General features: G+C 48.7%; 3 protein-coding genes across 8 annotated transcripts in view; 2 read left to right on the forward strand and 1 right to left on the reverse strand.

Moving 5' to 3' along the window:
- ZNF410 (zinc finger protein 410) overlaps positions 1-1,004 on the forward strand; it is a 32,523-nt gene extending 31,519 nt beyond the window's left edge. For both annotated transcript variants that reach the window (XM_045822674.1, XM_045822673.1), the window contains one exon: positions 404-1,004. In XM_045822674.1, the coding sequence (XP_045678630.1) occupies positions 404-442 (39 nt within the window). In that variant the 3' untranslated portion in view covers positions 443-1,004. The remainder of the gene's footprint in view (positions 1-403) is intronic.
- A 143-nt stretch (positions 1,005-1,147) lies between these two features.
- Positions 1,148-14,723, reverse strand: FAM161B (FAM161 centrosomal protein B). Of its 5 annotated transcripts, none has more exons than XM_045822671.1 (9): positions 14,596-14,723; positions 11,528-11,841; positions 10,192-10,739; positions 8,287-8,633; positions 7,682-7,809; positions 5,699-5,863; positions 5,369-5,468; positions 3,810-3,952; positions 1,148-2,798 (listed from the first exon to the last, which is right to left on the reverse strand). In XM_045822671.1, exons 1-9 carry the CDS (start codon positions 14,644-14,646, stop codon positions 2,660-2,662), a joined length of 1,935 nt encoding a protein of 644 aa, XP_045678627.1. In that variant the 5' UTR covers positions 14,647-14,723; the 3' UTR covers positions 1,148-2,659. The 5 variants fall into 5 exon arrangements, with proteins under 5 accessions (XP_045678627.1, XP_045678626.1, XP_045678625.1 ...); XM_045822670.1 differs by having other exon boundaries at positions 10,192-10,766; XM_045822669.1 differs by having other exon boundaries at positions 14,569-14,723.
- A 239-nt stretch (positions 14,724-14,962) lies between these two features.
- On the forward strand, positions 14,963-25,319 carry COQ6 (coenzyme Q6, monooxygenase). The gene is made up of 12 exons (XM_045822054.1): positions 14,963-15,164; positions 16,803-16,937; positions 18,431-18,489; positions 18,790-18,913; positions 21,103-21,233; positions 21,939-22,046; positions 22,129-22,191; positions 22,387-22,494; positions 24,011-24,213; positions 24,292-24,407; positions 24,581-24,747; positions 25,188-25,319. Exons 1-12 carry the CDS (start codon positions 14,999-15,001, stop codon positions 25,215-25,217), a joined length of 1,410 nt encoding a protein of 469 aa, XP_045678010.1. The 5' UTR covers positions 14,963-14,998; the 3' UTR covers positions 25,218-25,319.
- The last annotated feature ends 48 nt before the right edge of the window (positions 25,320-25,367 follow it).

Below are 25,367 nucleotides of genomic sequence, written 5' to 3' on the forward strand. Positions count from 1 at the left end.
GAACTCTTTGGGAATAGTCTTCTAAGTCCTTTCATTTCTTCTTGAACTTGCAGGATGTGCTTGGGCTAACACTGACTGACAAGATTCTTGGTTTTACCATTTCTGATTGCCCTGTAAGTTAAAGATTCCCCCATCACTGACCAGGGAGTACACGACTGCGCACGCCATAGTTTGGCTTACAGACGCAGGGTATTTCATGCGCAGTGAAAACGACAGCATCAGGAAGTGTCCGCAGTGCTGTCTCAAGGCCAGTGTACGCGTGTGTCTCACTTTGGAGCAAGATGTCCTTGACCTAACCCTGCAGTGCGCCCCCTACTCCCACTCATAAACCTTTTACTTAGTATGAATTATTTTCCTTTTATTCGGTGGTGGCCTATTCCAGATTTCTCTTGCTCTTTTACAGTTACTAAACCAAGGAGATTTAACTGAAAGGCGGACATGAGCCTGGGCGCTGAATCCTGGAAGAGCAGCCGTGCCTGATCCCAGGGTTCACACCGTGGGAACGGCTGCTTCCGGCTCCCGGTTCGCCAGAACCCGAGTGACTCTGCGAACCACGAGACCCGCTTCCTCCTCTGGCTTCTTCCCTGGCGTGGAGGGTGAACGCAGGAGAGCTGCGCTTCAGACTGTCTGGTGCGGGACGGAAGAGAGCAGTGGATGTGGGCTGGGTAACTGTACCTACCGGTCTCCCCCCTGCAAAATTTTGGGATGGACTTCTCCCAGAAATGAACTTGATTACATGTTGGCTGAAGTTTCTCTGTATAACTGTTGAGAGGTTTTCCGATGAAGAGCTTTCATCCCAGACTAAGCTGTGTTTTCACGTGGATGAACTGTGAGTCCTGCCACCAACCATAAAACTTCACCAAGAAGTTGAGCTTTCCAGATGCCTTGTTGCTTTGGAGAAGGGAGTGGTGTCGGTTCTGTGGTGACACCCTCCCTTTAGCAACCCGAGTAAGAGACTCTCGCCACTGGGCTGCAAAAAAATAAATAAATTACTTGAATCCCTACCTGGCCCAGCTGAGGTACTGTCGTGTCCCATACCCCTCTACGTGGTCACTTTCCTTTCTTTGTTATAGAACATACAGTAGCATGTTTAAAGGTTTTTGTGGGGTTTTTTTAGTTAAAAAAATCACGATTCAGAGCTTCAGTTGTTTTCCCTTTAATAAACAAAACAGCCCAGTCAGTTCCTTGGCCTCTCGTTTCAGACAGAGTTTGTTTTGTTAGTGAGGAGATTCAGAAATGGTTCCGTCTCCGCTTTAGGGTGAGGTCGTGATGTGCCCGTAGGATCCCCTGCAGGTAACCCGAGCTCAGGAGTCTTAGGGAGCGTGACACGAGCATCTTCATCCCTAACGAGCAGACCCAGAGCACAGTCAGCGGAGTATCACTCCGTCATCACGGGAAGGACCGTGTCTCAGTCTGGAAAATGGGCAATAGCAGATACTTTTGATTTTTCCCAGAAAGTTAAAAAAAGAGAGAGAAACTTGCTCCCATTAGAGTGGGTACTCGTGCTATTATCCTGTCTCTTCAGCTGCTGAGAGAGAATATCTAATTACAGTTGGTGAGAAGAAAAGTTTTCTCAGGACCAATGACTAGTAGAAAACCATGGCTTCAGAGGAGTTTCAGATTTATTTAAAATGCACCTCGTGCTGACACACACACACGCGCACAGATCACATTCCCAATGGAGAACGGGAAAGAACCGTTTTAAATGACATGTGTGATCATCCTGGGGTAATGTAGACTGAGTTCATGTCCCTTACTTATAGTCTTAAAATTGCCAGTTTTTACTTGTTATGGCCTTTTATACTAGAGCAGTTGTTCTCAACTGGGGACATTTTGCTCCCCGCCACCGCCCCAGGACCTTCGGCAGTATCTAGAGAGACTCGGCTGTCACAGCTGGAGGAGTGTCACTGGCATCTAGCCAGCAGAGGCCGGGGACGCTGCTAAACTTCCTCCAGTGTGCAAGACAGCTCCCCTCCCTGCACCCAGCAGACTCATCGGGCCCAAAATGCCAGAGGTGCTGAGGCTGACAAGCCCTGGACTAGAAGTTACAAACCTGTCAACCCCCAGCCATTTTCTTTTGCCCATATAATAGTCCCAGGTAATTATTATTATTTTCAGATTTTATTTATTTACTTTTAGAGGGGAAGGGAGGGAGGGAGAAACACCAGTGTGGGAGATACGCATCTATCAGCTGCCTCCCCGCTAACTGGGGCTCTGGCCCACAACCCAGGGGTGTGCCCTGGCCGGGAAGCAAACTGGTGACCTTTCCGTTTGCAGGTTGGCACTCAGTCCACTGAGCCACACCAGCCAGGGCATTTTTAAATTAGTTGCCAGTGTGTGGGTTTCTGGCTTCTGTTGAAAATGCAGTTGATCTGGCAATCCCAGGTCTGTATTCCAGCAGAGGCTCCTACTGCTGTCTCACAGCCAGCCCATCTGACCCACTTAGGTTCTGAATGGCCCTTGGAGGCGTGGAGGCTCGCGCCCTTTCTGTCCTCACGTTGGAGTGCGAGGCGCGAAGGACAGACAGTTAACTTGGCTCTGCTCCTTCCACTCCGGGCTGCTCCACTTTGATTACCTTGAACGCAGTTGTTGCCCGCCTGATTCAACCCCATGCTGGCTGCTTAATATTACTGAAAAGCAGTAATTTTAAGAGTACCGATTAAGCAAGTGATTTCAGATTATCTAGCAATTCATAAGGCAGCTCCTCCTGTTCTTTCTTGGGGCTTGTAGGCTGTTCTAGAGATTCTTCCAAATCTTGCTGTGGGTTTCTGATGCTGCGTTTTGTAGTTTCATGGGTGCTACAGAATAAATCAAAACATGAAAAAATTTTTAATTAAAGCATTATGTAAAGCTTATGGATGGTCTCAACATTTTCATTATATATGATATAAAAGGAAATTTCTAGGTGGAAAGTGGGGATAGGAAGTAGGGGAAGGGGCCAGTAGGACTTAAGAAATGAAACTGAGAATATTGGAAATACTGTGCTTTCTCCCTTCACCTTATATGATCTCAGTGGCGGAGATGATGCTAACAACTTACTTTTAAGAGTGCTAGAAAGACAGTTTTATCACTCTGTGGGAAGTAAAAAATATACATGGTTTTTCTTTTTTAAAAAATACGTTTAGTCCTGGCTGGTGTGGCTCAGTAGATTGAATGTCGGCCTGTGAACCAAAGGGTCACCAGTTCAATTCCTAGTCAGGGCACATGCTTGGGTTGCAGGCCAGGTCTCCAGTACGGGGTGTGCAAGAGGCAGCCACACACTGATGTTTCTCTCCCTTCCTTTCTCTCTTCCCCTCTCTAAAAAAATAAGTCAATAAACATTAAAAAATGTTTGTTGATTTTAAAGAGAGAGGAAGCAAGAGAGAGAAACACTGATTGGTTGCCTTTGGTAAGCACCCTAACCAGGGATTAAACCTGCAGCCTAGGTTTGGGACCTGACCAGGAATCGAACACCCAACCTTTTGGTGTACAGGACACACTCGAACCAACTGAGCTACACTGTCCAGGGCTACTTGACTTTTCAAAGATGGAGTGGAAACACTTCTGACTGATGGTATTGGAACTAGAATGGAAAAAAGATGTCTCAGATTTTAGGAATCCAGATCTTACATACAATGATGATACTTCACTCACAGCTGCACTAATCTCCAAATCCAAATGCGTTACCTGGAGATCTCTGGATGGTATCCTACAGTTACAGGATAGTGATCTCAAAATGAATGGCTCTTCTAAAGGTTCCTGCCAGGGGCATTACAGCAGTGGCACCTTAGAGAGCTGCAGAGTGACAGCAGCACCCCGGATTAGAGCACCTGGGGTGACGGTGGACTTCGGACCGCTCCTTCCAGTGCACAGCGCCGGTGCCCCGCACCTTGTTCCTCACAAAGTCTTCGTCCAGCCCGGCCTGCTTCAGGGTGTCTTGGTACCGTCGCTCGGCTTCTTTCCTGGCAAGGTCCTGTGGGATGGGAATCGATCTGCTGGAGCTGTCTCGTGAATTACTTGATAATTCTAAATTACTAGCTTAACCTGTATCCTTACAATACTGCTCACACCCCCTTCCCAATTAGTGGGCGCATATCTGCATAGAAACTACCTGAACATTTTGTTGAAAGTGTAGACTCTTACTTGGTAGGTCTCAGATGGGGCCTGCAATTCTGTATTTCTAAGTCCCAGGAGATGCCAGATATCTATTAGAGAGCCACACCTTTGAGAAGCAAGACTTGGATTTTTGGAAGACCAAGTGAGACCGAGATGTAAATGATGGACTGCAAACTGAAGATTTGTAAGGAACCAAACATCATCAGGAACATTAAAATACAACAAAATAAGCCGCACTAACAGGATAGGTGGTCTGCATGTGGACCAGAAAAGATTTTTCACTTGTTTTAAGTGTTTGAGAGCAAAATCCTGTCAAGTACTTTGCATTTTTCCTAGAGTCGTAAAAAGCCTGCTGAGCTCTGAGCATGAGCTTGCTGAAAAAACATGAAGAGAAGGTCAGCGTGAGAGTTTTTGAACAACACAAGCTACTAAGTAAATCCGAGACAGTCCAGTATGTGACAGGCATGTGGGTGGGAAGGAGTGGACCCAAGAAAGGCCCAGATAATGCACTGGCTGTAAGATGGAGACAATACCCAGCATTTGGAACCAGGTCACTAGGGAACCCCAACTTTTGCCTGAAACTCTGGAGAGGAGAGTGGTCCTCAGAATCTGATGTAGCCCAGAGCTGCCCGAGATGGTGGCCTTTCTAAGGCTGTTCAGGTAGCTCCTGTGCTTCCTTAGGGACATCTCAACTGAGTTAGACTTCCTTAGAAGTCGAGAGAACGTGTTAAAATGATTCTTCCAGCCTGAAAGGCACTTATTCTGGAAGGGGCCTTGCGGGGTGCTTGTGGGTGTCCCAGTCCTGGGAGACCTAAAAATGTGCCAGATCTCGAGGCCTCGGATGCCCAGGGCACCAGCACCGCAGCAGGAGAGCCGTCTCCCCAGCACTTTGAGTGGTGGCTCCAGACAGCAGAAAAGACTGGGTTTTCAGTCACATTAGTAAGTGAGAGGTGCACCTACTAGCGCAGCCAAACTGCCCCTGTGCGTCTGGGATCCAGCCCCTGCTCTGAGTCAGACTGAAAGCCAGACTCAGTGAAAACTCCAGGAAGTGAAATACCCCATTACAGATGCCCTGGAGTCCAGTCTTGGTGAAATTAGCCCAACAACATTCACTATCACACTGCTTACTTTGGGGGAAGATGGTAGGAATAAAATGGCCCGATTTAGAATCTTTCTGAGCCTCAAGGAAATGTTTAATGCTCAGAGAGTAAATTTCATAATTTCTAAGAGCCCTTTCATCAAAGACAGAAAATGAATGGTGGTCTAGTCTTACCTTGGTAACTTGTTCGAAGAGATAGGGCCTTGTTTGTATTCTCTTCTTCATTTCCTCCAATTCTTTCTTATACTCTCTTGCTCTTTTACGGTCATTGTTCCTGGGATTAACATGATGTTTAAAATCGGTCTTTTTCCAATCCAGAATACCCTTCATTCCAATTAAGCAGAGTGAGACCCATGGACACTGTAAATTCCTCACTGTGCCTGGCAAAACCCACGACTGTGTAATTAGCGGAGCCCACCCTAATAACCCCATTTTGCCGATTTCAAGGCCAATGATCTGTTGGGTCCCAAGACAGTCCACCCTGGACACATGGAGGACACTGACCGGTTTTCCTTCAGCTTTGCTTTGAACACCTCCGCCAGGCTCTTATGGGGGTCCATGGCTTTCGCGCGCAAGGCCACAGACTGAGACATGGCTTGACGCTTCTTTTTGTGCGCCTCCAGCCACTGGGTGCTCTCATCCGCTCTGTCCCTCTTTTCGAGTGAACTTCTAAAGTGGGGAGGCAGACAAAGAATACAGATGACCAACTTGGGTATATTTCAATGCAGCCTTGGTGACCTCTCTGGAGAGTCGGTGTTTTCTGTGCATGGGGTGGGTAATTTACCTCCCTGGCATTTCAGGAAGATGAAGATTCTGGCATTGAATGCTGGGGCACATGACACCTCCACAGCACTCGATACAGTGATATTCCATCCCAGGAGAAGTTCGCTCACTGAACTGAAAAACCTGAGTTAAAACATCCTTACTTAAATAGCCAAACATTCTAGCTGGTTGCCTATTCTGAAGCAAAATGCAAACAGCTACCTACCACTTGCTGAGCCACCTACCCTGACCTAGTGCAGACAACCCGTACGTGCTTTATATCCGTCCTCTTGTGTAACCCTAACTGCCCTAGCAACTAAGAGTATGATACTCTTTTTACAGGCAAGGAGACGCAGCCTCAGCAAAGGTAAGCCACTCGCTCCAAGCTACCCTATGCACCAGTGGAAAAGCCAAGATCAGAGCCAGGGTATCTGACTCCACGCCTCTGCCCCCGGTGTATAAACTGTGCTGTGACCAGGGGGCTCGGTGGTGCTTGGAGGCTTGGCCCCTTGGGAATACAAATCTGCATCTCTCTAGGAAACTAGAAGTGGACCCCTTTTGATGCACGGTTTGGGGTCAACTTGTAGCGCTTGGTTTCTGTGAATATTCGATGGGGTACTGTGGAGAATTCTACCAAAAGAAAAAACAGTCAGGACTCCTGCATTTGGGTGTTTACACTCAAATGGACAGATTAGGAAGGAGACATTGAAGTTTGATCTGGTAGCATGTCCAAATCCCTGTTTCGAGGGCATCTGCAGACATCCTCCACAGGCCGGCCAGCCTCTGGCTCCTGACGCCGATCTTACTGGGACCTCAGGATACTGAGGCACTTAGACTTGATTCAGTAGCTCTATGAAATTTGAGGAAAGGGGAATATCCCTTAGATTCTCAGTACATCTCTACAATCCCTCGTGGGCCTTAAAGGGCCAGGCTGGCTCCGTGTGCTCCCGTGAGCCGCACGGGGAAGCCCCGAGATGCTCGTCCTCTGCTCACCTCGGTCAGAGGCCCAGTGGGGCAGCTCTTGTGGCTTGATGAGAACAACACCCTGACAGAGTGCGGTTGGTCAGAGTTCAAAATAAGGAGGCGCCCAATTCCCAACAGACTTCTGAGGGTTCTCCAAGATGCGTCTCAGAGAATCTCAAATACGTGCAATGGATGCCTCGTCTTCTCTGGCAGGGCCAGCCGCCCGTCCCCATGCTTCTCTGAACTCCTGTTCCCGATGGTTCCCTCCTCTTTCATCTGTGGGTCTTTACTCATGTTGTTCTCTGCGTCTGGAACCTTCTTTCTTTCCAGGCTTGGGCCTATCTATGCCTCTTTCTTCAGCTTTCACTGTAAACATCTATTACGAGAGACCCCTGCCCCAGGTTTCCTATTGCCCCCCCAGTCCCCTGTGTTCCCTCGTCACTGTACTATCACCAAATAAGGTAGTTGCTTCTTTGCTTTGCTATATTTTAGACTAGGTATTAAACTACAGATTTCACAAGGCATCTCCAGCCTTAACATTATGCCTGGCACAGAGTAAGCCCCTGTATTTTTTGAATGACAGCGAGGTGTTTTCCAGCACTAAGTGTGGGGGACCATGTGTATTTCTGTCCTGACCAGAGAATTCCCTCCCACCCCTTTGGGCCTTTCTGATGACAGGAGAGGAGGCCCAGCAGGAGGGTGATTTCCATCACATGGGCCATGATCTGAGCATTATGGGTCTTCTGCAGCCTGACCACTCACCTGACTGCGGACTCCCTCTTCCTGGTGGCATCTGTGATGTACACAGGCAGGGTGTTGGCGGAGAGGGAAGTGAGGCCGCTCAGGGAATGACTCCTCGGCCGGGGCGTGGTGGGCGGCTGTGGTGAGTCCTAGAGGGAACGAAGGCTGGTGTTGTTGGTGGGAGAGCATGTGTGATTAGTTTCTACCGGAACTGGAATCAACTTCAGTGAAGGACTAGTCAGACAAGAATCTTTTTTCTTGGGATTAAAGTGCAGGGTAATGAGAGCTCAAGTTTAGTAATTGGGACAGACCTGGATATCGATCCTGAAATTTTTAATCAAATGAGAAGAGTTCTTTGGAATGGGTATAGGGGCGTAACAATTGATCCCAACTCCTTGCCTTCCAGACCTGCTTGAACTTATTTCTGCAACTTCCCTAGAGAGAGGGAAGCAAAAGAAGTATTTTTGTGGTCTTAAGTTTATAGGAATTGTGGGTCTGTGGATCTGGTTACACCTGAACTGGTGTTTAAAAAAAATCTAGAAAAATGCCTTGAGATGTGGTCCTCCTTGGATTTTGGGCCTCAGACCCCCCCCCACCCCCCGATTTACAACTGCCTGGGCTCTCACCTCCCTCCCTCTAGTGGCGGCAGCATCACAGGGCCTCCGAGTGCGACACAGGCTGGCGGTCCTCAGCAAGAAGGGCTTGTTTCGAGTCACCTCTCGGGTGTCTCTTCCCTTGGCAGCTCTTCTCTGGAAGGCCTTGTAAAGGGCCTCATAGTCAGGGACGGCAGGATTCACCCGAGGCTGGAATGCAAAGTCAGTGTGCAGAAACCCAAGCTTTTCCTCCCGAGTTCGGGTGGCCGTGCGGGGCCGAGGGTCAGCTCTGCCGCTGGGGGAGGTGAGTGGGGAGGAGGCCATCTGGAGCATGTCTAGGGCTCTCATCTGGATGCGAATCTTCCTGAGGAGCTCAGCCTCTGTGGAGAGAAACCAGGCTGGTGATGAGTGAGAGGGGACTGAGACTCATACGAAAGGGTTTGGAGAACGTTCTCTCTTTTAAACACTAGCGGTGATGTGCCGGAGCTGATGGTTAACTTCTCAGGAATTTTGTGAGCCAGCTGACATCATGTGGGAAGCCTGAAATTGGCCCCGATAGGCATATTTATACCACGGGAAATGGCAATCGCTACAAATCGGCTTGCTTTTTTTTCCTGGAGAGATTGTTAATAATCATTGACTGGAACACCACTGCCGGGGGCCAATCAGGTGGCAGAATCAGCTACCATCACATCCACTGAGTGCTGTCTACAGTTCCTTCTCCAGAGAGGAGCAGGAAGAACGGTCAGCTGCCTGCTCCTCTCCTGGGACTCCCGATCTTGGAGAAAGTCTCGCCACCCACCCAAATGCCCAAGCCCATTGCCCCAGTCATTCTTGAATCCTCCTTCCCTCATCTCATCAGCCACTTGTTCTGCTGTCTCATACCCCTTTAACCTGTCTTCAGTCCTCTTTTCATCATCCCTGCTCTTAATTTCATAATTTCTTAACTAAATTGTTGAAATAGCCTCCTGTTAGATCAACGCCCCTCCAGTCTTGCGCCTCCCCCCTCAGCATCTGCACAGCAACCAGAGCAGTCTTCCTGAGCTGCAGATCTGGCCATGCCCGCCCTACTGAAACCCTCTAGTGGCTCCCTGGTGTCCTTGGGTGGAGTCCCAACTCCCTCCCAAGGCCTGCACAGCCCCAGGTCTGGCCTGAGCCTGCCTCTCCCCTCCCCACACTCCCTCTCCTCTACCTTCCCACCCCCCAGAGGGGCTCAGCTTTCTCTTACCTCCACACTCTAGCTGTGCCTGGTGCACTCTTCCTCCCTCTTCATCAAATTCACACAGCTCATCCTGCAGGGTCAGCCTCTGTGCTCGCTCTCTCTGGGGACCCCCACTGCCCACCCCTCACCATGCCCTAGGTTAGGTCCCTCTGTTATGTAGAACGCCCTGGCTTCCTTCTGTAATCCTTGCAAATGTCTTGTCACAATTGTGATTATGTGTCTATAATCTGTCTCCCTGCCATGTGTCCATGCAGCCTAGAACAGTGCCTGGGGCATGGCACATGTTACTGAACAAGCAAGAAAGCCTGAGTCTCTTATTTGAGCTGCACTTCTTGAAATGAGCACCTCACCAGGGTGATGAGGGTGGGGGCTTTCCTCGGGGCAGCCGGCTAGTGGTGGCACTGGTCTAAGCTGGTCACTGGCTGTCTCACTGGCTCTCTGCTCTCACATGTGTGCTGCTGCGGAGGCCTTGCATCTGCTCACTGAGGGAGAGGTCCGCAGGACAAGCTGGGGGGCCCTGCAAGACCTCTTCTCATTCCTTGCTCCGTGCAGGGCTCCCCCTTAGGTAGACAGACCCAACCCAATGCCCTGGCCTGCACTGAGCGTGGCAGGTCCACCTGAACAGTTCCTCTCCAAGTCAGGCTGACCCCCGAGCCTGACTAAATCCCCAGGGCACCCCCAGGCCAGCGGCAGCAAGGGGACAAGGATGTCTTTACCCTGGAGTTTATCCCCAAGGGCTGGCTCCAGAATGGACTTGGGGATCCTTCTGGTGGCTTTCTGCTTGGAGACCTTGGCCTTAGCAGTGGCAGCCAATTCCTTCTGTTGAGCGGCTTTTCGTTGCTCCTCCTTCTCCAGGAAGCTGAAGGGTTTCAAAGAAGAGAGGAGCAGTTCCTTCCTCTTCTGGATCCCTTCCTGCCTTCGGGCCTCATTACGCTCCATGATTTCCTGGTAAAGGGGCAGGTAGACGTGCGCAGGCACCGGCTGTGCCCGGAACTGCCGGTGGCACTCAGCCTCCTCCTGGCCCTGCCTCTGGGCCTGCTGCCTCTCTGGCTCGAAGGAGGCCGGTGAGGCCAGCCACTGGGCCTTTCTCCGGGCCTCGCGCACCGTCATACGGAACGGCTGAGGGACGGTGATGGAAGATGCCCAGGAGCTGATGCTTCTGTGCTGGGAAGGAGGCCTGGAGCCTGCAGGTGGCTGGGACTGAAACTTGGGAATGTCAGAGGGCACGTTGCTCAGGGAGCTGCAGCGTCGTGTGGAGCCACACCTGGAGGGAGAAAGCAGCTGCCCTGTGCTTGGAGGACAGGGCAGCCAGAGGGTCTGGCTCCTCCCAGATCCTTCTCCTGGCTCCTCCCAGATCCTCCTCCCGGCTCTGCCCTAGTCCTCCCTTCCAGCAGGCTGCATCTAGCTTCTCAGCCTAACATCACAGACCCACAGGCCTCAAAGCCTTTGCATTTGTCAACCTGTCCGTCCTCCTTCCCACAGGCCATCTATCAGCCTTAGTAGGTAATCTCTGCTCAAAAGTGATCCAAGAATTGCCATTTTGCACTCAAATTTATTTTCACATGGGGGACAGTACAATGGTGCAGAGCAGGGCTTAAGAGTCAGACAGAGCCAGGTTCAAATCTTGCTTCAAAACATTACCAGCTGTGTGACCGTGAGCAAGGTTCTTTTGGAACCTCAATTCCTCATTTGCAGAATGACAAAAATAACGGCTACTTAAAAGGTTATTGGGATGAGCAAATAAATATTAAATGAGATAAAGTGCACATACATTTAGCAAATGGGGGTTGGCCAAGGTCAATGCACCTTGTTGTCACTCTCAGGGAGGTAGTGTGCTTGAGAAAGGCAACTCCAATGCTTCAGGTAACTGTTACCCAAAGTGATTGAGAACTGCTGGGTAGGAATCAGAACACATGTTTGGACCTGAAAGCTGATTCTGCTGGAGCCTGGGTACATGGCAACTTACGTAACAGCCTTTGCTTTGCTGAGGAAGAGGAATGTGACTGGGGCAGAGCTGGAAAACATGGTAGCTGTTAAACTGCAGTGCCTTACCTTGGAGCCGGGGGGTCCCGGGCCTGTGGCTTCTCCCTGCCTTTGTCTCGGAAGAACCTCTCCAGGTCCTCATCTTCAGAGAGGCTCTCATCACTGTCTGGCTCAGACTCATGAGGGGATTCTGACAGGCACCACCTGCCTTTCTGCTTTAGCGCTTGCAGGGTCTCGTAAAAGCTCTCAGTTGAGTCAGAAGTAGAATCTGTCTCCTCTAGGCTGAGGAACTCATCAAGTTTGCCAGCCCTCGGCAAAACCAGCCCATTCCCAGACAGCTCCTCTTCTGCCTCTGTGTCTGAGGAGGATTTGGGGGGAAATATCTAAAATGAAATAGAATAGACTGGGGTCAAACTATAATTTCAAATGTATTCAAAACAGAACCGCTAATTTCACCTTGAATAAGCTTGTGTATTAGAGACTTGGGAGGAACAAAGTAAAATAAGATGTGTTCGTTGCTCTAAAGAAATTTCTCAAATTCGTGGAGTATGCTTGGTTGGAGGTATCAACCCCAAGAAAGAATGTAACAGCCAGGAAGGGCTCCTTGTGGTGAACTGGGCTCAAATTGATAACCAGAGTATAGTGGCCATTGTTTACAGAGATGCACACTGAGTATCAGGGAAATGCTGCAGGCTGAGCTGCCTGCACTGTTTCTGCCATCTGAGCTGACCCTTATAATAGTGCTTCAGGACTGTAATTCAACCAACAGGCTGAAGACCTACCCTGTCCAATTGGAGCTGTGCAACTATACCCTTATTTGCATATTTACTGACCCATCATAACAGGTGAAATCTATGGACTAATCAAACCGTGTACATTTGGATTCCTCATGTGCATGAAAATTGATCCCTCAGGGACCAGGTGGAAGACCCTCCTCTATATAAGCCAGCATTGTGCTGTGGCTGTGTTGCCCAGGTTTGCAAACTGAGCTGCAACACTTGAGCTGTTTTACTGAATGAAAGCTCTCCTGTATTGCACCCCAAATTGGGAACTTCTGTTGGCATTGAATTGTGGCAGCGACCTTCAGTTGACAAAGGACAGGAAAGAGAGAAGCAAAGAGCTAAAGTTAGGTCCCTGCTTCATGCAGTACGATGAGCATTTACAGAGCACCTACCGACTGTGTTCCATGCATTCTGCCCCCTGTACTCCAGGAGTCCTACCCATGACGCCGGCCACACTTTGGGCCCTGCCCAACTTGGGTTTTACCAACTTTTGCCATCCTCCTTTTCCTGTTTCCCCTGTCTACACCTCTGCTTTCCTCATATTCTAGCTGATTTCCACTGTGTTACTAGGAGTGGATAATTAACAGAAGAGACCATGTGGCATAGCTGAATGAACAATGTTCTAGAATGTGGGAAACCCAATGGGGTTTAAATACTCCACTCATTCAGAAAATATGTATCAGGCGACTACTATGTACTAGGCATTACGCTGAGAACAAGACAAGGTCCCTACTCTCAAGAAGCTTACATTTTAGTGAAAGGAGGGAGATGCTATAAGTGAAAGCCATAAAACTGAGATTACAGAGATGGAGTGGCTATGGGGAGCTTTCTTTATATGATGGGCTACAAAAGCCCATCAAATAAAGACTATATATATCTATGTAGAGACAGAGATATAATGTGATACATGTGTATACTTGTACTATAATCAGAGTTGGGTTTATTAATTTGCTGCAGTAAACCATGGAAAATTATAGACAATGTGGGCGGGGGTAGCTTTCAGTAAGAGGGTGGGAGAGGGCCTTCTCCTAGGGTTAGACTGTCCTGGATAATTCTGACAAGAGTAAGGGGAAGCAGGGATCAACACTGGAAGAATGCTGCCATGAAGAGGGCATAGTTTAGTAAGTGGACGATTGAGCAGTTTGTATTCGAAAGGTGACACGAACAAAGTGGGGCTGGTTAAACAACTGATAAGGGGGCCTTAGGCATCTTACAGGTTCCTTGTGGTCCAATGAGAAGCACCGTTTTTCTGCTGATCTTGCCACTGGCCTCACCTGTGTCTGTTACAGTCTGAGTTGTCCTTTCTCAGCCCTGCCTGGGATGATTTTTACTTTCTCACTGTGGAGGAGTTTCGGACTGACACCTGACTGATGAGAAGGAGCCATCCTTGCTCAGATCTGGTGTGAGTGGTTTCTGGGGGCAAGGAACCTCAAAGGCCTCGAGGCAGGGACCTGAGGCAGGAACAAACTTGACTCTTGAAAGAAGGCTAGGGTGGCTGGAGGACTGTGGCACCAGACATCCTCAGACTGCCGGCACGGTGCTACCAGGATGGGACTAGAGGCTGACTGACTGCAGCTGGAAACCAGCGGGAGCGGGCTGCTGCAGGCTTCCAGGTGACCTTGGCGATGACTTTACTGGGTTCTCTAAGGTCCAGCTCTAATGGTGAAAAGAACGCTGGACTCTGAGTCAAAGGTATGTGTGTGCTCTAGCCCCCACTCCGCTACTGAGGAGCGTGTGATCTTAGGATAACTTCCTTTTTTAAATGACACTATTGAGATATCATTCACATCGCATGAAATTCATGAAATTCACTTATTTAAAGTGTGCAACGGGTTTTAGTATATTCACAGAACTGTGCAGCCATCACCACAGCTTTAGAACATTTTAGTCACCCCAAAAAGAAACCCCGCACCATGTGGCAATCACTCCATTTTCCTAACCCTCCGGACCCTTCCGCATCTCACCTTCCTCCTCACCCCGACACTCCCTGGCCAGCCCTAAACAGTCATCACTCTACTTTCTGTTTCTATGGATTTGGAGGCAAATTTCTTAATTTCTCTGAGCCACAGTTTCCTCTTCTACAAAATGGAGACAACAATCTTACTATTAGTCCTAGAGTAGTTGAGAGGATAAGCGAAAACTGAGAGGGCCATTGATTGCTATGGTTCTACAAAGAACCTGACGTGAGGCTCAAGGGGTTCGGGTATGGAGTTTCTAATTGCTGCCAAAGCTAATCAATCCCACGCCCCTCGGGGGCACGCCCCTGCCGTCTGTCTCCAAGGCAACATCAAACAGTCTCCTCTCAGGGATCACTTTCGGGGCGCATACCTGATTCCTCCCCTTCTCTTTCCTCACCTGAAGGCTCCGAGCGCCGCCAGAGACTCCCGCAGGCCTCCCCACGGTCATCTTCTCCGTGGGGTACAGACACACACAAAAGCGTAGGTGAGAGCAGTAACTGCGGTGGCTGCGGTGGCTGCGGTGGCTGTGCCAGCTACGCGTTAAGCCCCGCCCCTTTCTTACTTTTGGGTTCTGATTGGCTCCCAGGCGAATGCATTAACCAGTCCCCTGCCCAGGGAGCCTCCAACCTATCCCGCCCAAGAAGGCAAGGATCGCTTTCCGATTGGCCTATTCTCTTTGCTCGGTATGTTTCCGGTCTGAAACCCGCGGGGCTGAGGCGGCCAGTGATTGGCGGGCTTTGCTCTGGAAGTGCTACTGTGGGCGGGCCAGCGGGGTGCCAAGTGCGGCGCGAGTCAGCACAATGGCGGCTCTCTTGGCCATTAGGCGGTCGGGGGCTGCACCTGCAGCTACCTGGAGAGGCCCTCTAGTCTCCTGTCGGAGAGGGGCCGGCGCCCTGGCAGACACCGTGTACGATGTGGTGGTGTCTGGTGGAGGCCTGGTGGGCGCCGCCATGGCCTGTGCCTTGGGTAAGCGCATCCAAGGCCAGGGGGAGCGGGGCCGTGAAGGAGCGGTGAGGATCGTGGGAACCCTGGCACTGTTCCCAAAGTCTGAGCGTTGTGGGGTTTTTTTTTAAAGATTTTATTCACTCATTTTTTAGAGAGGGAAGGGAGAGAGAAAGAGAGAGAGAGAGAAACATCAGTGTGCGGTTGCTGGGGGTCATATCCTGCAACCCAGGCTTGTACCCTGACTGGGAATTGAACCTGCAACTGGGAATTGATTCGCAGTCCTTGCTCAATCCCCTGAGCTACGCCAGCCAGGGAGCATTGTGGATTTTGTGTCCCATTCCCTCCAGAGAAGCTCCAGGCCCCAGGGCAAACATTTGATTCTTAGGCGTTCTGAAGGGTCAAGAGTGGGAGGGACCTTAGAGTCTTTCCACCTTGTGAGGAAACAGACCTGCTCAGGGTTATTTAGTTGTGGGCACTGTTGGAAGCAATGAGGATTATTGCATTGGGTTAGGTGCTTTTTGTTTTTTAACAGCTTCATTGAAATATAATTTGCATACCATAAAGTTCACCCTCTTACCACTATTTTTTTAATGTATTGATTTTTAGAAAGAGACATGGGAAGAGGGAGAGAAACATCGGTTTGTTGTCACTTATGGATGCATTTATTTGTTGATTCTTCTGTGCCCTGAGCAGGGATAAAACCTGCAACCTTTTTGGTGTGCAGGGCACTCTAAATCAACTGAGCCACCTGGACAGGGCCAGGTGGGGCCTATTACTAACAAATGCCTCCTGGGATGGGGATCTGAAGACCACACTTTGAGAATGAGAATCACTGGGAAGAGTTTGTCCCATAATGGCTTTACCTATTAGTTTTTCATAGCACCATCTTACATACCTTTCATAGGCAGGCATGGAGTGTGTGTGTGTGTGTGTGTGTGTGTGTGTGTGTGTGTGGTGGGGAGCGGGATCTGGTAATCCTATCACATTTTTTCCTCCTCTTTTGGCAGCAGCAACTTATTGCTTATTTTTTCACCTACATCCTCTGAGACACGAGGAACTGACTGTAATGTGCTGCAGACATCAGTAATGGACTCCCGGAGTCTCCTTTTTCCTTCTGTACAAAATGTTTAAGGACAAGACTTATAGGCACAATTGTCTTATTTTTGCCCCCTCTTTCTTTATAGACTCTAGTTCTTTATCTAGATTGAACTAGAATCTAGTTCAGTTTTGAGGCCACAGCAAATTTTGCTTTTTAACTACGTTGTTCTGTTGAACAGGATTTGCAACTTTCACTGATGTAATACTTTGGAGATTGGACATACCTGATGTCTAAATACTACAGTTTTACTTTTTTTTTTTTACTTCTTTCTTCCTTTCTAGGCAATTCTATTGGTTCATTATGGGTTTTGCCATAATTTGCTTCTTTGCAGATGGCAGATGTCGGACTGTCTGTAGAAGCCTTACATTGGTTGCTAACGTGATTTGCATATTGAAATGGTGGTACAGTGTATGTTATTGCTTAGGGCTCTGCATAGGGTTTCCTTTTTGTGTGCCTTCTAAAAAATTTGTATCCATTTTGTTGCTTCTCTTGGAAATGAAAAAAGTTAAAATTTTGATTTGCCTAAAATGATACAAAATTTTTCTTTCTTCTTTTTTTAGGATATGATATTCACTTTCATGATAAGAAAATCTTGTTGCTAGAAGCAGGTCCTAAGAAAGTATTGGAGAAATTGCCAGAAACATACAGCAATAGGGTCAGCTCCATTTCCCCTGGCTCGGCGACCCTTCTTAGTAGTGAGTATAACCTCCTCCCTCAGAGAACCAATCTCCTGTCTCTCTTAGCTTTCCAGTGTGCCCCATAGGGCGGAGTCACCAGAGCATCTGGTGAGGAGGGAGCCCACTGAGATGGGTGGGAGAGAGGGGTGAGGGTTTGTAGTCTGGTGCATAGGTGAAGATGAGGACTCCTGAAATTGTTAATGTGCTAACTCCCAGTCTGAGGAAGACATCTCTGGGATGTGTGGGCTCATCATGTCGGCCTCATTTGTAATGTGGGGTCATTATTAATTGGTGGAAGTAAAACCATAAGAACTAATTATGACCATTCACTTCCAGTAGCAGCGCTCTCTTCATTCCCAGAGTTGACCCTCTAGGGTGCTAGAGAGCCTGTGTAGTAAATGCTTTTGGGGTGGGGGTGTCCAACCTTTTGTTGTCTCTGGGCGACACTGGAAGAAGAAGAGTTGTCTTGGGCCACACATTACACTGCAACACATAATCACAAAAAAACTCATAATGTTTTAAGTAAATTTACGATTTTGTGTTGGGCTGCACTCACAGCCATCCTGGGCTGCAGGCAGCCCGAGGGCCGTGGCGTGGACACCCCCAGAGATGGAGATGCACATGCACACGCAGGCCAGTTGTTAGCTCATTGTCTTAAGTCTCTGCCGAATTTCCTGCCCCAGGGCGTCCAGTCTAGAGCCATCCCATCTAAAATGTGGACTCTTGTATCACCCTAGCCCCTTATACTGCTTTATTTTTCTTCATAAAACTTACTGCTACCTGACATTGTATTATGTATTTGTTTCTTAGTACAAATAATAAACTACATTGTCAGCTACAGAAGTGTGGGGACTTTGTCCATTTGGTTTCCCGTTTTTTGCTCAGTACCTAGAATTGTATCTGGCACATTGAAGGGGCTCTATAAACACTTCCTCAGTGAATGACTCTCCTCAGTGCCAAGGAGTTCAACAAAAAATAGTCTTTATCCGTAGAGTTTGTAACTTGAATAGGGTGATAAAGAAAAAAAGAATAGTATGGCTTTAGTTTTTCTGTTTATTTCCCCTACTTTATTTATTTTTAAAGATTTTATTTATTTTTAGAGAGAGGGGAAGGGAGGGAGACAGAGAGGGAGAGAAACAGCAATCTCTCGAGTGCCCCCTACTGGGGACCTGGCACACAACCATCGCATGTGCCCTACGCTAGGAATCGAACCAGTGACCCTTTGGTTTGCAGGCTGGCACTCCATCCATGGAGCCACACCAGCCAGGGCTGTTTCCCCTACTTTAATGTGATTTGACCTATTGATCATGAAAGCTGGGTCTCTTTTCGTCCTGTATAACCTGAACTGGGGAACAGAGTAGCTTAGCTCCGACCATCAAACAGGACAGAAGTAGAGAGTATTTCTCTGCTACGGAGAACACTGAAAACAACCTCTAACTTAACAAGATGGAGGGACAAAGGGGAGCCCAGGCAGGATGCTGTGGCCTCTACATAGATCCTTTCTTTTGTAGGTTTTGGTGCCTGGGACCACGTCTGCAACATGAGATACAGAGCGTTCCGGCGAATGCAGGTGCTCCCTTATCCCTGTTGGCGAGATATCTTGGTCTGTCTTGTGTTAAAATGCTGGAATCCACATTCTCCAGGTTTTCTGTGAATGTGGAAAGAATCAGACAAAGTTCACACTCAGTCTAAGGAAGTACAGGGGAGCACTCCCAAGAGAATTTTCCTCTCTCCGTATATCCTGCCTGATGGACTGACAGACTGTGGTTTTCCCACTTCTGTCCCTTGGGAAGGCAGTCCTGTGTTTCTCGTTGGAATACTGTGTCCTTTTCTGTGGGCTGTGACACAGACCTCCCCTTCGTGTTTGCAGGTGTGGGATGCCTGCTCAGAGGCCCTGATCATGTTCGATAAGGATGACTTAGATGACATGGGCTACATCGTGGAGAACGACGTCATCATGCATGCCCTCACTAAGCAGCTGGAGGCCGTGTCAGGTGAGGTGCCCGCCCCTCCCATCTCCCTTTCGTTCTCTGGAGGGTGACCCGCTTTAGGATACTCGAGGACTTACTGGGAGAAGGGACCCCTGTTACGGGTACTGAATGTCCGCTGCAAGAAAACGTTCTGGTACTTCTGTCAGGGTGGTTCTTTTTCCTCTTTCTTGTTTTTCTTTCACAGAATTTACATACCATAAAATTTACCCATTTTAAGTGTTCGACAGTGTTTATTACATGTGTAGCGTGGGGCCACCACCAGCACCATATTATTTTAGAACCCTCCCGTTACCTCGAAAGGAAACCTCGTGCCCATTTCTGATGCTCCCCACCCCACCCCCGGCCCGGGGCCCCACCCGTCCACTCTCTGCCTGTTAGGGTTTGCCTGCTCTGGACGCTCGCAGAGACAGACCCAAACTGTTTGTGTTCCTCTGTGTCTGACTTCCCCACGGACCGTGTCTTTGCTATTTATTCATGTGGTAGCATGTGTCAGCGCTCTGTTCTGTGTCATTGTCGAGTATGTTCCATAGCGTGGGTAGACCATGTCTGTTTATCCGTTCAGCAACAGGTGGACATTCAGGTTGCTTCCACTCTTTGGTGATTGTGAATAGTGCTGTGAACATCTGTGTACAACTTTTGTGTGGACACAAGCTTTCGTTTCTTCTGGGTGAATACTCAGGAGTGAAATTGCTGGTTATATAATAATGCAGTTTAACATTTTCATAAACTATGAAACTGTTTCAAAGAGGTGGCACCATTTCACTTTCTCAAACACCAGTACAGGGTGGACAGAAGTAGGTTTACATTTGTGTGTGAAACAGTTTATTCTTGTATTACTAATTATTGTATTATTTTCCATACGAACAACTGTATACCTACTTTTGCCCCACTCTGTCTATAAGGGTTCCAATTTCTTCACATACTCACCAGTACTTACTTTCCTCACTCTTAAAATTGTTTTTTAAAAATTGATTTTATAGAGAGAGAGAGGAAGAGGGGAAAGGAGAGGGGGGGAGAGAGAGACACTGATTTGCTGTTCCACTTATCCGTGCATTCATTGGTTGATTCTTGTATGTGCCCTGAACGGGGATCAGACCCACAACCCTGGCCTATCGGGATGATGCTCTAACAACAGAGCTACCTGGCCAGGGCCCTCCCCCTTTGAAAAAAAAATTATGGCCATGCTGGTGGCTGTGGACTGGTGTCTTGTTGTAGTTTTGATTGCATTTCCCTTCTGACCAATAATGTTGAGCATCTTTCATGTGCTTATCAGCCATTTGTACAAGTATGTCTTTGGAGAAAGGTATATTAAGAATCTTTTGCCCATTTTAAAACTGGATTATGTGTCTTTATTTTTGAGTTGTAAGAGTTTTTTATATATTCTAGATATAAATCCTTTCTTTGATACATGCTTTGCAAATATTTCAGGGTTCTAGAGAGAAAAATATTGCAAGCAACTGAAATGCTTCTTGCTATGAGACAGTAGTTCTCACCCATGTGGTGAACTTCAGTGCGGCTTTTCAAGATAATTTACATCTAATGTTTAGTCATTTAGAAACGTGTCCCGTAATATATTGGTGAAAAACAGCACGTGTCACGTGCTCCCATTTGGGTGTGTGAGGGTGTGTGCACGCGTACACACCCATGGGAAATTGCTTGGAAAGCTGTATCAGCGAAGCTTTAACTGGAGCTGTCTCTGAGTGGTATGATTGGGGGTGATTCCCCCACCCCCATTTTAAACCTTTCTGTGTGCAGACTTTCACAGTGAGCACGTCTTTTTTATGATCAGACAAGTGGGAAGAAAAATCTCATGAAACTCCTTGAGCCTGTGGTGTTTCCTCGCTGTTTTCTCCGAGAGCAAGGGCACACGTGGGCTCCCCGAGGGCAGAGTGAGCTGGAGGAGCCGGAGGGGGCAGTGCCTGGGTGAGGCTGGTAATGCGCTGAGAGCTTGCTTTCTGTTGGACACTGGTTCGTCCGTCTGGGTTTCGTCATCCATCAGCTCTCAGACTGTAGTGCCCGTCATGAGGGGATTGCTTTGGGTTTGATTTGGTTTTGCATCTTACTTTCTTGTTTAGGAGTGAACGACAAGAGGCAGCTGTCCTGGGACCATGCTTCCATTTGGTTAAGGTTTTTCCCAAGCCTGTGTGGGCCGCCTTTCTAATGCTTTGTTTTCTCTCTTCTGACCCCCCTAGACCGAGTGACTGTTCTCTACAGGAGCAGAGCCGCCAGCTATACCTGGCCTGACCCTTTGTCCACGGCAGACTCCAGCCCTTGGGTCCATGTTACCCTAGGTGATGGCAGCACCCTCCAGACCAAATTGTTGGTAGTTGAAGATTCTTATTTCGCCAGGGGTCTTGCATGTCCGGACACCTTATCCTCAGTTCTGGGACCTCTAGTTTTACACCTAAACCAAAGTTGATGTTACTTTCAGGCAGAGCCTTTGGTTATAAGGACCAGTACCCACTAAGCCAGCTCAAGTTAAGATGGTCTTGTTGTAAATCCTGTACAGGACGCATTCTCCTGGACCATCTTAGGTCATGAAATAGAGGACAGCTGGCCTCACAGGGACAGGAGCCAGAGTGTCAGAAATTGAGGCTGTTCTCTCCCTCTTGGGAGTCCTGTAAGTTCCTCATCTCTTTGCATCTTCCATGTCCTCCTCTCTCCTCGTCAGCTTTCCCCTTCCCCTGGCAGCCACTGCTCACCGCCCAGCAGGACTGTTCAGCTCTAGGCCTGCCTGTTGCTTTCTAGCTCAAGTGGCAAGAGGACTTGGCTGGGTTTCTTTACCCTGTGGCTGGCCCCTCCCGGATCAGATGCCCAGCTGCAGTCTGTTGGCTGAGGCTGGGGTCCTGTGTGTAGGGCTCCCCTTCAGGGGCTGTCCATGAGGCAGGCGTGGTAGCAAGTGGCCTGCCACAGACGGGCTGGCCCGCAGTTGGAACTGGAGAAATCTTTAGGAGGCAGGGGCAAACTTTTGGAACAGTTACATCTGTGAAAAGATTGTCAGACTTAGCAGGCTCTTGTCTTCACACAGATTGGCGCAGATGGTCACAACTCAGCAGTGCGGGAGGCCGCTGGAATCCGGCACGTTAGCTGGAACTACGACCAGTCTGCCGTGGTGGCTACTCTGCATCTGTCAGAGGTAAGGTCCTGAGCCCACCGTCTGGGGCCCTGCGGGTGTTTAACGTTTGACCTTCTCACCAGACCTGTTCTCTCTACGACAGGCCACAGAGAACAATGTAGCCTGGCAGAGATTTCTTCCCTCTGGGCCCATCGCTCTGCTCCCGGTAAGAAGTCCTCCCAGCTAGTATGCTTAAACACTCCGGCCTTCCTCTTTTTAGGATTTCATTTTCTCTCAGTCTTGTGCAGGTTTCAAGCAAATTGCCCCAGGCTAACTTTGTTTCGCCTTCATACCTTTAGGCCCGAGAGGGTACAGGAACAAAATTTTAGCCCTTAGTGTTGGTGTTGTTCTCTTGAGACAGCTCACAGACACCTTGAGTTCCTTGGTTTGGTCCACATCCCACGAACACGCAGCAGAGCTGGTCAGCATGGATGAGGAGACCTTCGTGGATGCCATCAACTCCGCCTTTGTGAGTGTCAGCTTGTCCACCTGGTGATGTGTGGCAGGGGTAGGCACAGGACCGTGGTCTTCAGCAGGAAGAAGAAATAGCCAGCCAGCTGCCCTTTTGTCATTGGGAGGCTGGGTCTGGATTCCGTGGATGATCAGTGCCTTGTGCACTCTTTTGAGGGTCGTGCATTGCTGTTATGCCAGTTGAAATGGCTACCCTGGTGGTAGTTAGCAGTGGCCTTTCTTGAAGCTGTAATACTTGGACAGTCTTGATCAGCTCTTCGGTCCCAGGTACCTGAACCTCTAAAGCCAAAATCATCAAAAATGTTTTGGAGACAGGCTGAGCACTTTTCACTAGGGAGCTTAAGAGTAAGCTTTAGATAGACATGGGTTTAGTACTGGTACTACCAGTAACCTGAATGATGGAAATACTCTCTTCAACCTCTCAGGGATCAATAATAATAATAAAAGTCTAAAGACATGAGATGAGAGACTTTATATACAATGCTGGCGATGTACCTTGTACATTATAGGTGCTCAGCAAACAGTAATGATTATTCTCCAGTAATACAGTTTTTACATAATATGGTGCAGTATTTTTGGAGTTTGCTCTATTTATCTAAATTCACTAATAGTAAATTGGTAACATATATTGAGAACTTAATATGTGTCAGGCACCGGTGAAGAGTTTCACTTGTGTTTTCGTATTTAAATCTGTGACCCTGAGGTAGGTACTATTAATGTCGCTCATTTAGAGAGAGGTAACTTGCCCCCGGTCACACATCTAGTGCAGAGCTGGGTTCTGAGATGAGGCCGGCCCTCACGCCTGTGATTTGAGCCAGCAAACCCGGCTGCCTCACTCATGACTTCACACTGAAGAGCTTGAGCTTCGCTGCTCGGTAGCAGCAATGATGAAACGGACTGAACATGCTGCAGTGGCTTCCAAGATAAATGGCGCCCTCCTGTGGGTCACTTCGCATATATCCCTTGCACAAGCCTTTGCAGTGCAATCATTCAGCAATACTTAGGAGTGCCTTCTATACAGATGAGACACAGCCCCCTTTTAGGAAGCTCATGGCCACATGAGGAGAAAAGTACCTAAGTGACAATTTCAGTACAGTGGTAGAAGTGTGAGGTTAATACTCCCAGGAGTTCGGAGGGGGGTTATAAAAAGAGCTGACAGCCTCTGGTGGGATGCTGGTGAACTGGAAGTGGGAGGACATTCTAAGCCGAGGGGCGTGTCGGAGGCCAGAGGATGTCGTAGGATGAGCCATGCACTGTGGCCAGTGCAGGCTGGGGGTGGGGACTAGTGAAAGGTCAAGCTCAGAGGCAGGCAGGGGCCTCTCAGGAGCAGTTTAACGTGATCCTAAAACCCACGGGGAGCAGTGGGAAGCCGTGTTTTGCATGTATTTGAGGCATTTGTCTCTTGTGGTATGGATCATTTTAGGCACGTTAGGTGCTGTTACCCTTGTTGAATCTTCAATTCCCCGCCGGTCACTGATGCAGTTTTCCATTGTTTTGTGGCTGACACCACTCAGTGGAGTGATGCGAACCACACAGACCTCGTTGACTCGGCCAGCACCATGCTGCAGTACGCTGTTGCCTTTCTGAAGCCCACCAAGGTCTCAGCTCGCCAGCTGCCTCCTAGTGTAGCCAGGGTGGACGCCAAAAGCCGAGTACAGTTTCCACTTGGGTTGGGACATGCTGCTGAGTACGTCCGGCCTCGGCTGGCACTCATCGGGTAAGACCACAGCAGAGCAGAGCTACTCCCCCTCACTCGGCTGCCAGGAGCCACACCTCAACTCTGATTTGTTCTTAGGGATGCAGCCCACAGAGTCCATCCACTTGCAGGACAAGGTGTCAACATGGGCTTTGGGGATGTCTCCAGCTTGGTCCATCACCTCAGTATTGCTGCCTTCAATGGGAAAGACTTAGGTAAGGATTGAGGTACTTCAGAGAAGTATCCAGAGGCCATGCAGTTAGGGAAGATCGGGGCCCTCAAGGGCCCCTCAGTAGCCAGATGTGGTGGACATAAATGTACGTGGTTTTCTAGAAGAAAAAAAAACTTCACTCCTGGATTAGGGATGTAATCTTCCTCTTTCTTCCAGGCTCCATGAGCCACCTCACAGGCTATGAGACGGACAGACAGCGGCACAACACCGCTCTGCTAGCTGCCACGGACCTGCTAAAGAGGCTCTATTCCACCAGTGCCACTCCGCTCGTGCTGCTCAGGACGTGGGGCCTGCAGGCCACAAATGCAGTAGCGCCACTCAAGGTAAGAGGTCGCTTGTGTCTCGCTGAGAGGCTGAGTCGCTCACTGCAGAATGACTTTGCCAAGACTTGATTTCGTTTCTTGGCTATAAAGTTATTTTATCTTCCCCAGTGGTTATAAGCAAAAAAGTCCCTTGGTGGGCTTGTCAGTGCTAGGGCCCATCTAAGTAGTAACTTTATATAGTATAAGGAAGGGCTTAAAATAGTAAGTACATAGACGCTTTCAGAGATAAAGATGTTTCAACTCCTTTGGCTGCTTGGTCAGCCTTTTTCCTCGGAGAAATACCCACTTAAAGACGTTTTGGAGGGACTCTCGGGGAAAGTATCTGGGACTTTTGCTAAGTTTTTGCTTTAATCACTGTGGACACTTGCAAGTATTTTCCCCACGTGCCTTCGCACCTTACAGTGCCCGGGGACCACTCACTCCGTTTCGTCTCTCTGTAGGAACAGATTATGGCCTTTGCAAGCAGATGAACGCTCCTCTTCTGGAGATGATGTTGAAGAGAAATGAACGCTTTTCCCAAAAGCATCACAGAGTTTCAAGATTTAATTTAATAAATTTACTTTTTATTAGCATTCTCTAGTCTCCTTTTCTCCCTTGTTTCATGGGCCTGTGGAGTCCAA

Source organism: Phyllostomus hastatus, unplaced genomic scaffold, assembly GCF_019186645.2.
Source record: "Phyllostomus hastatus isolate PE091 unplaced genomic scaffold, TTU_PhHast_1.1 phas_scaffold_501, whole genome shotgun sequence".
Lineage (NCBI taxonomy): Eukaryota > Metazoa > Chordata > Mammalia > Chiroptera > Phyllostomidae > Phyllostomus > Phyllostomus hastatus.

Bases quoted from the DNA above. Each gene is read 5' to 3' on its own strand.
- FAM161B (XM_045822668.1), bottom strand. From the start codon at position 14,646: ATGACCGTGGGGAGGCCTGCGGGAGTCTCTGGCGGCGCTCGGAGCCTT. The intron at 5,469-5,698 runs GTCAGTGTCCTC...TGTTAATCCCAG, and splicing joins GCAAAGCTGAAGGAAAACCG to GAACAATGACCGTAAAAGAG. The intron at 3,953-5,368 runs GTAAGACTAGAC...CCCATCCCACAG, and splicing joins TCTTCGAACAAGTTACCAAG to GACCTTGCCAGGAAAGAAGC.
- COQ6 (XM_045822054.1), top strand. From the start codon at position 14,999: ATGGCGGCTCTCTTGGCCATTAGGCGGTCGGGGGCTGCACCTGCAGCT. The intron at 15,165-16,802 runs GTAAGCGCATCC...TTCTTTTTTTAG, and splicing joins CGCCATGGCCTGTGCCTTGG to GATATGATATTCACTTTCAT. The intron at 24,214-24,291 runs GTAAGACCACAG...ATTTGTTCTTAG, and splicing joins CCTCGGCTGGCACTCATCGG to GGATGCAGCCCACAGAGTCC.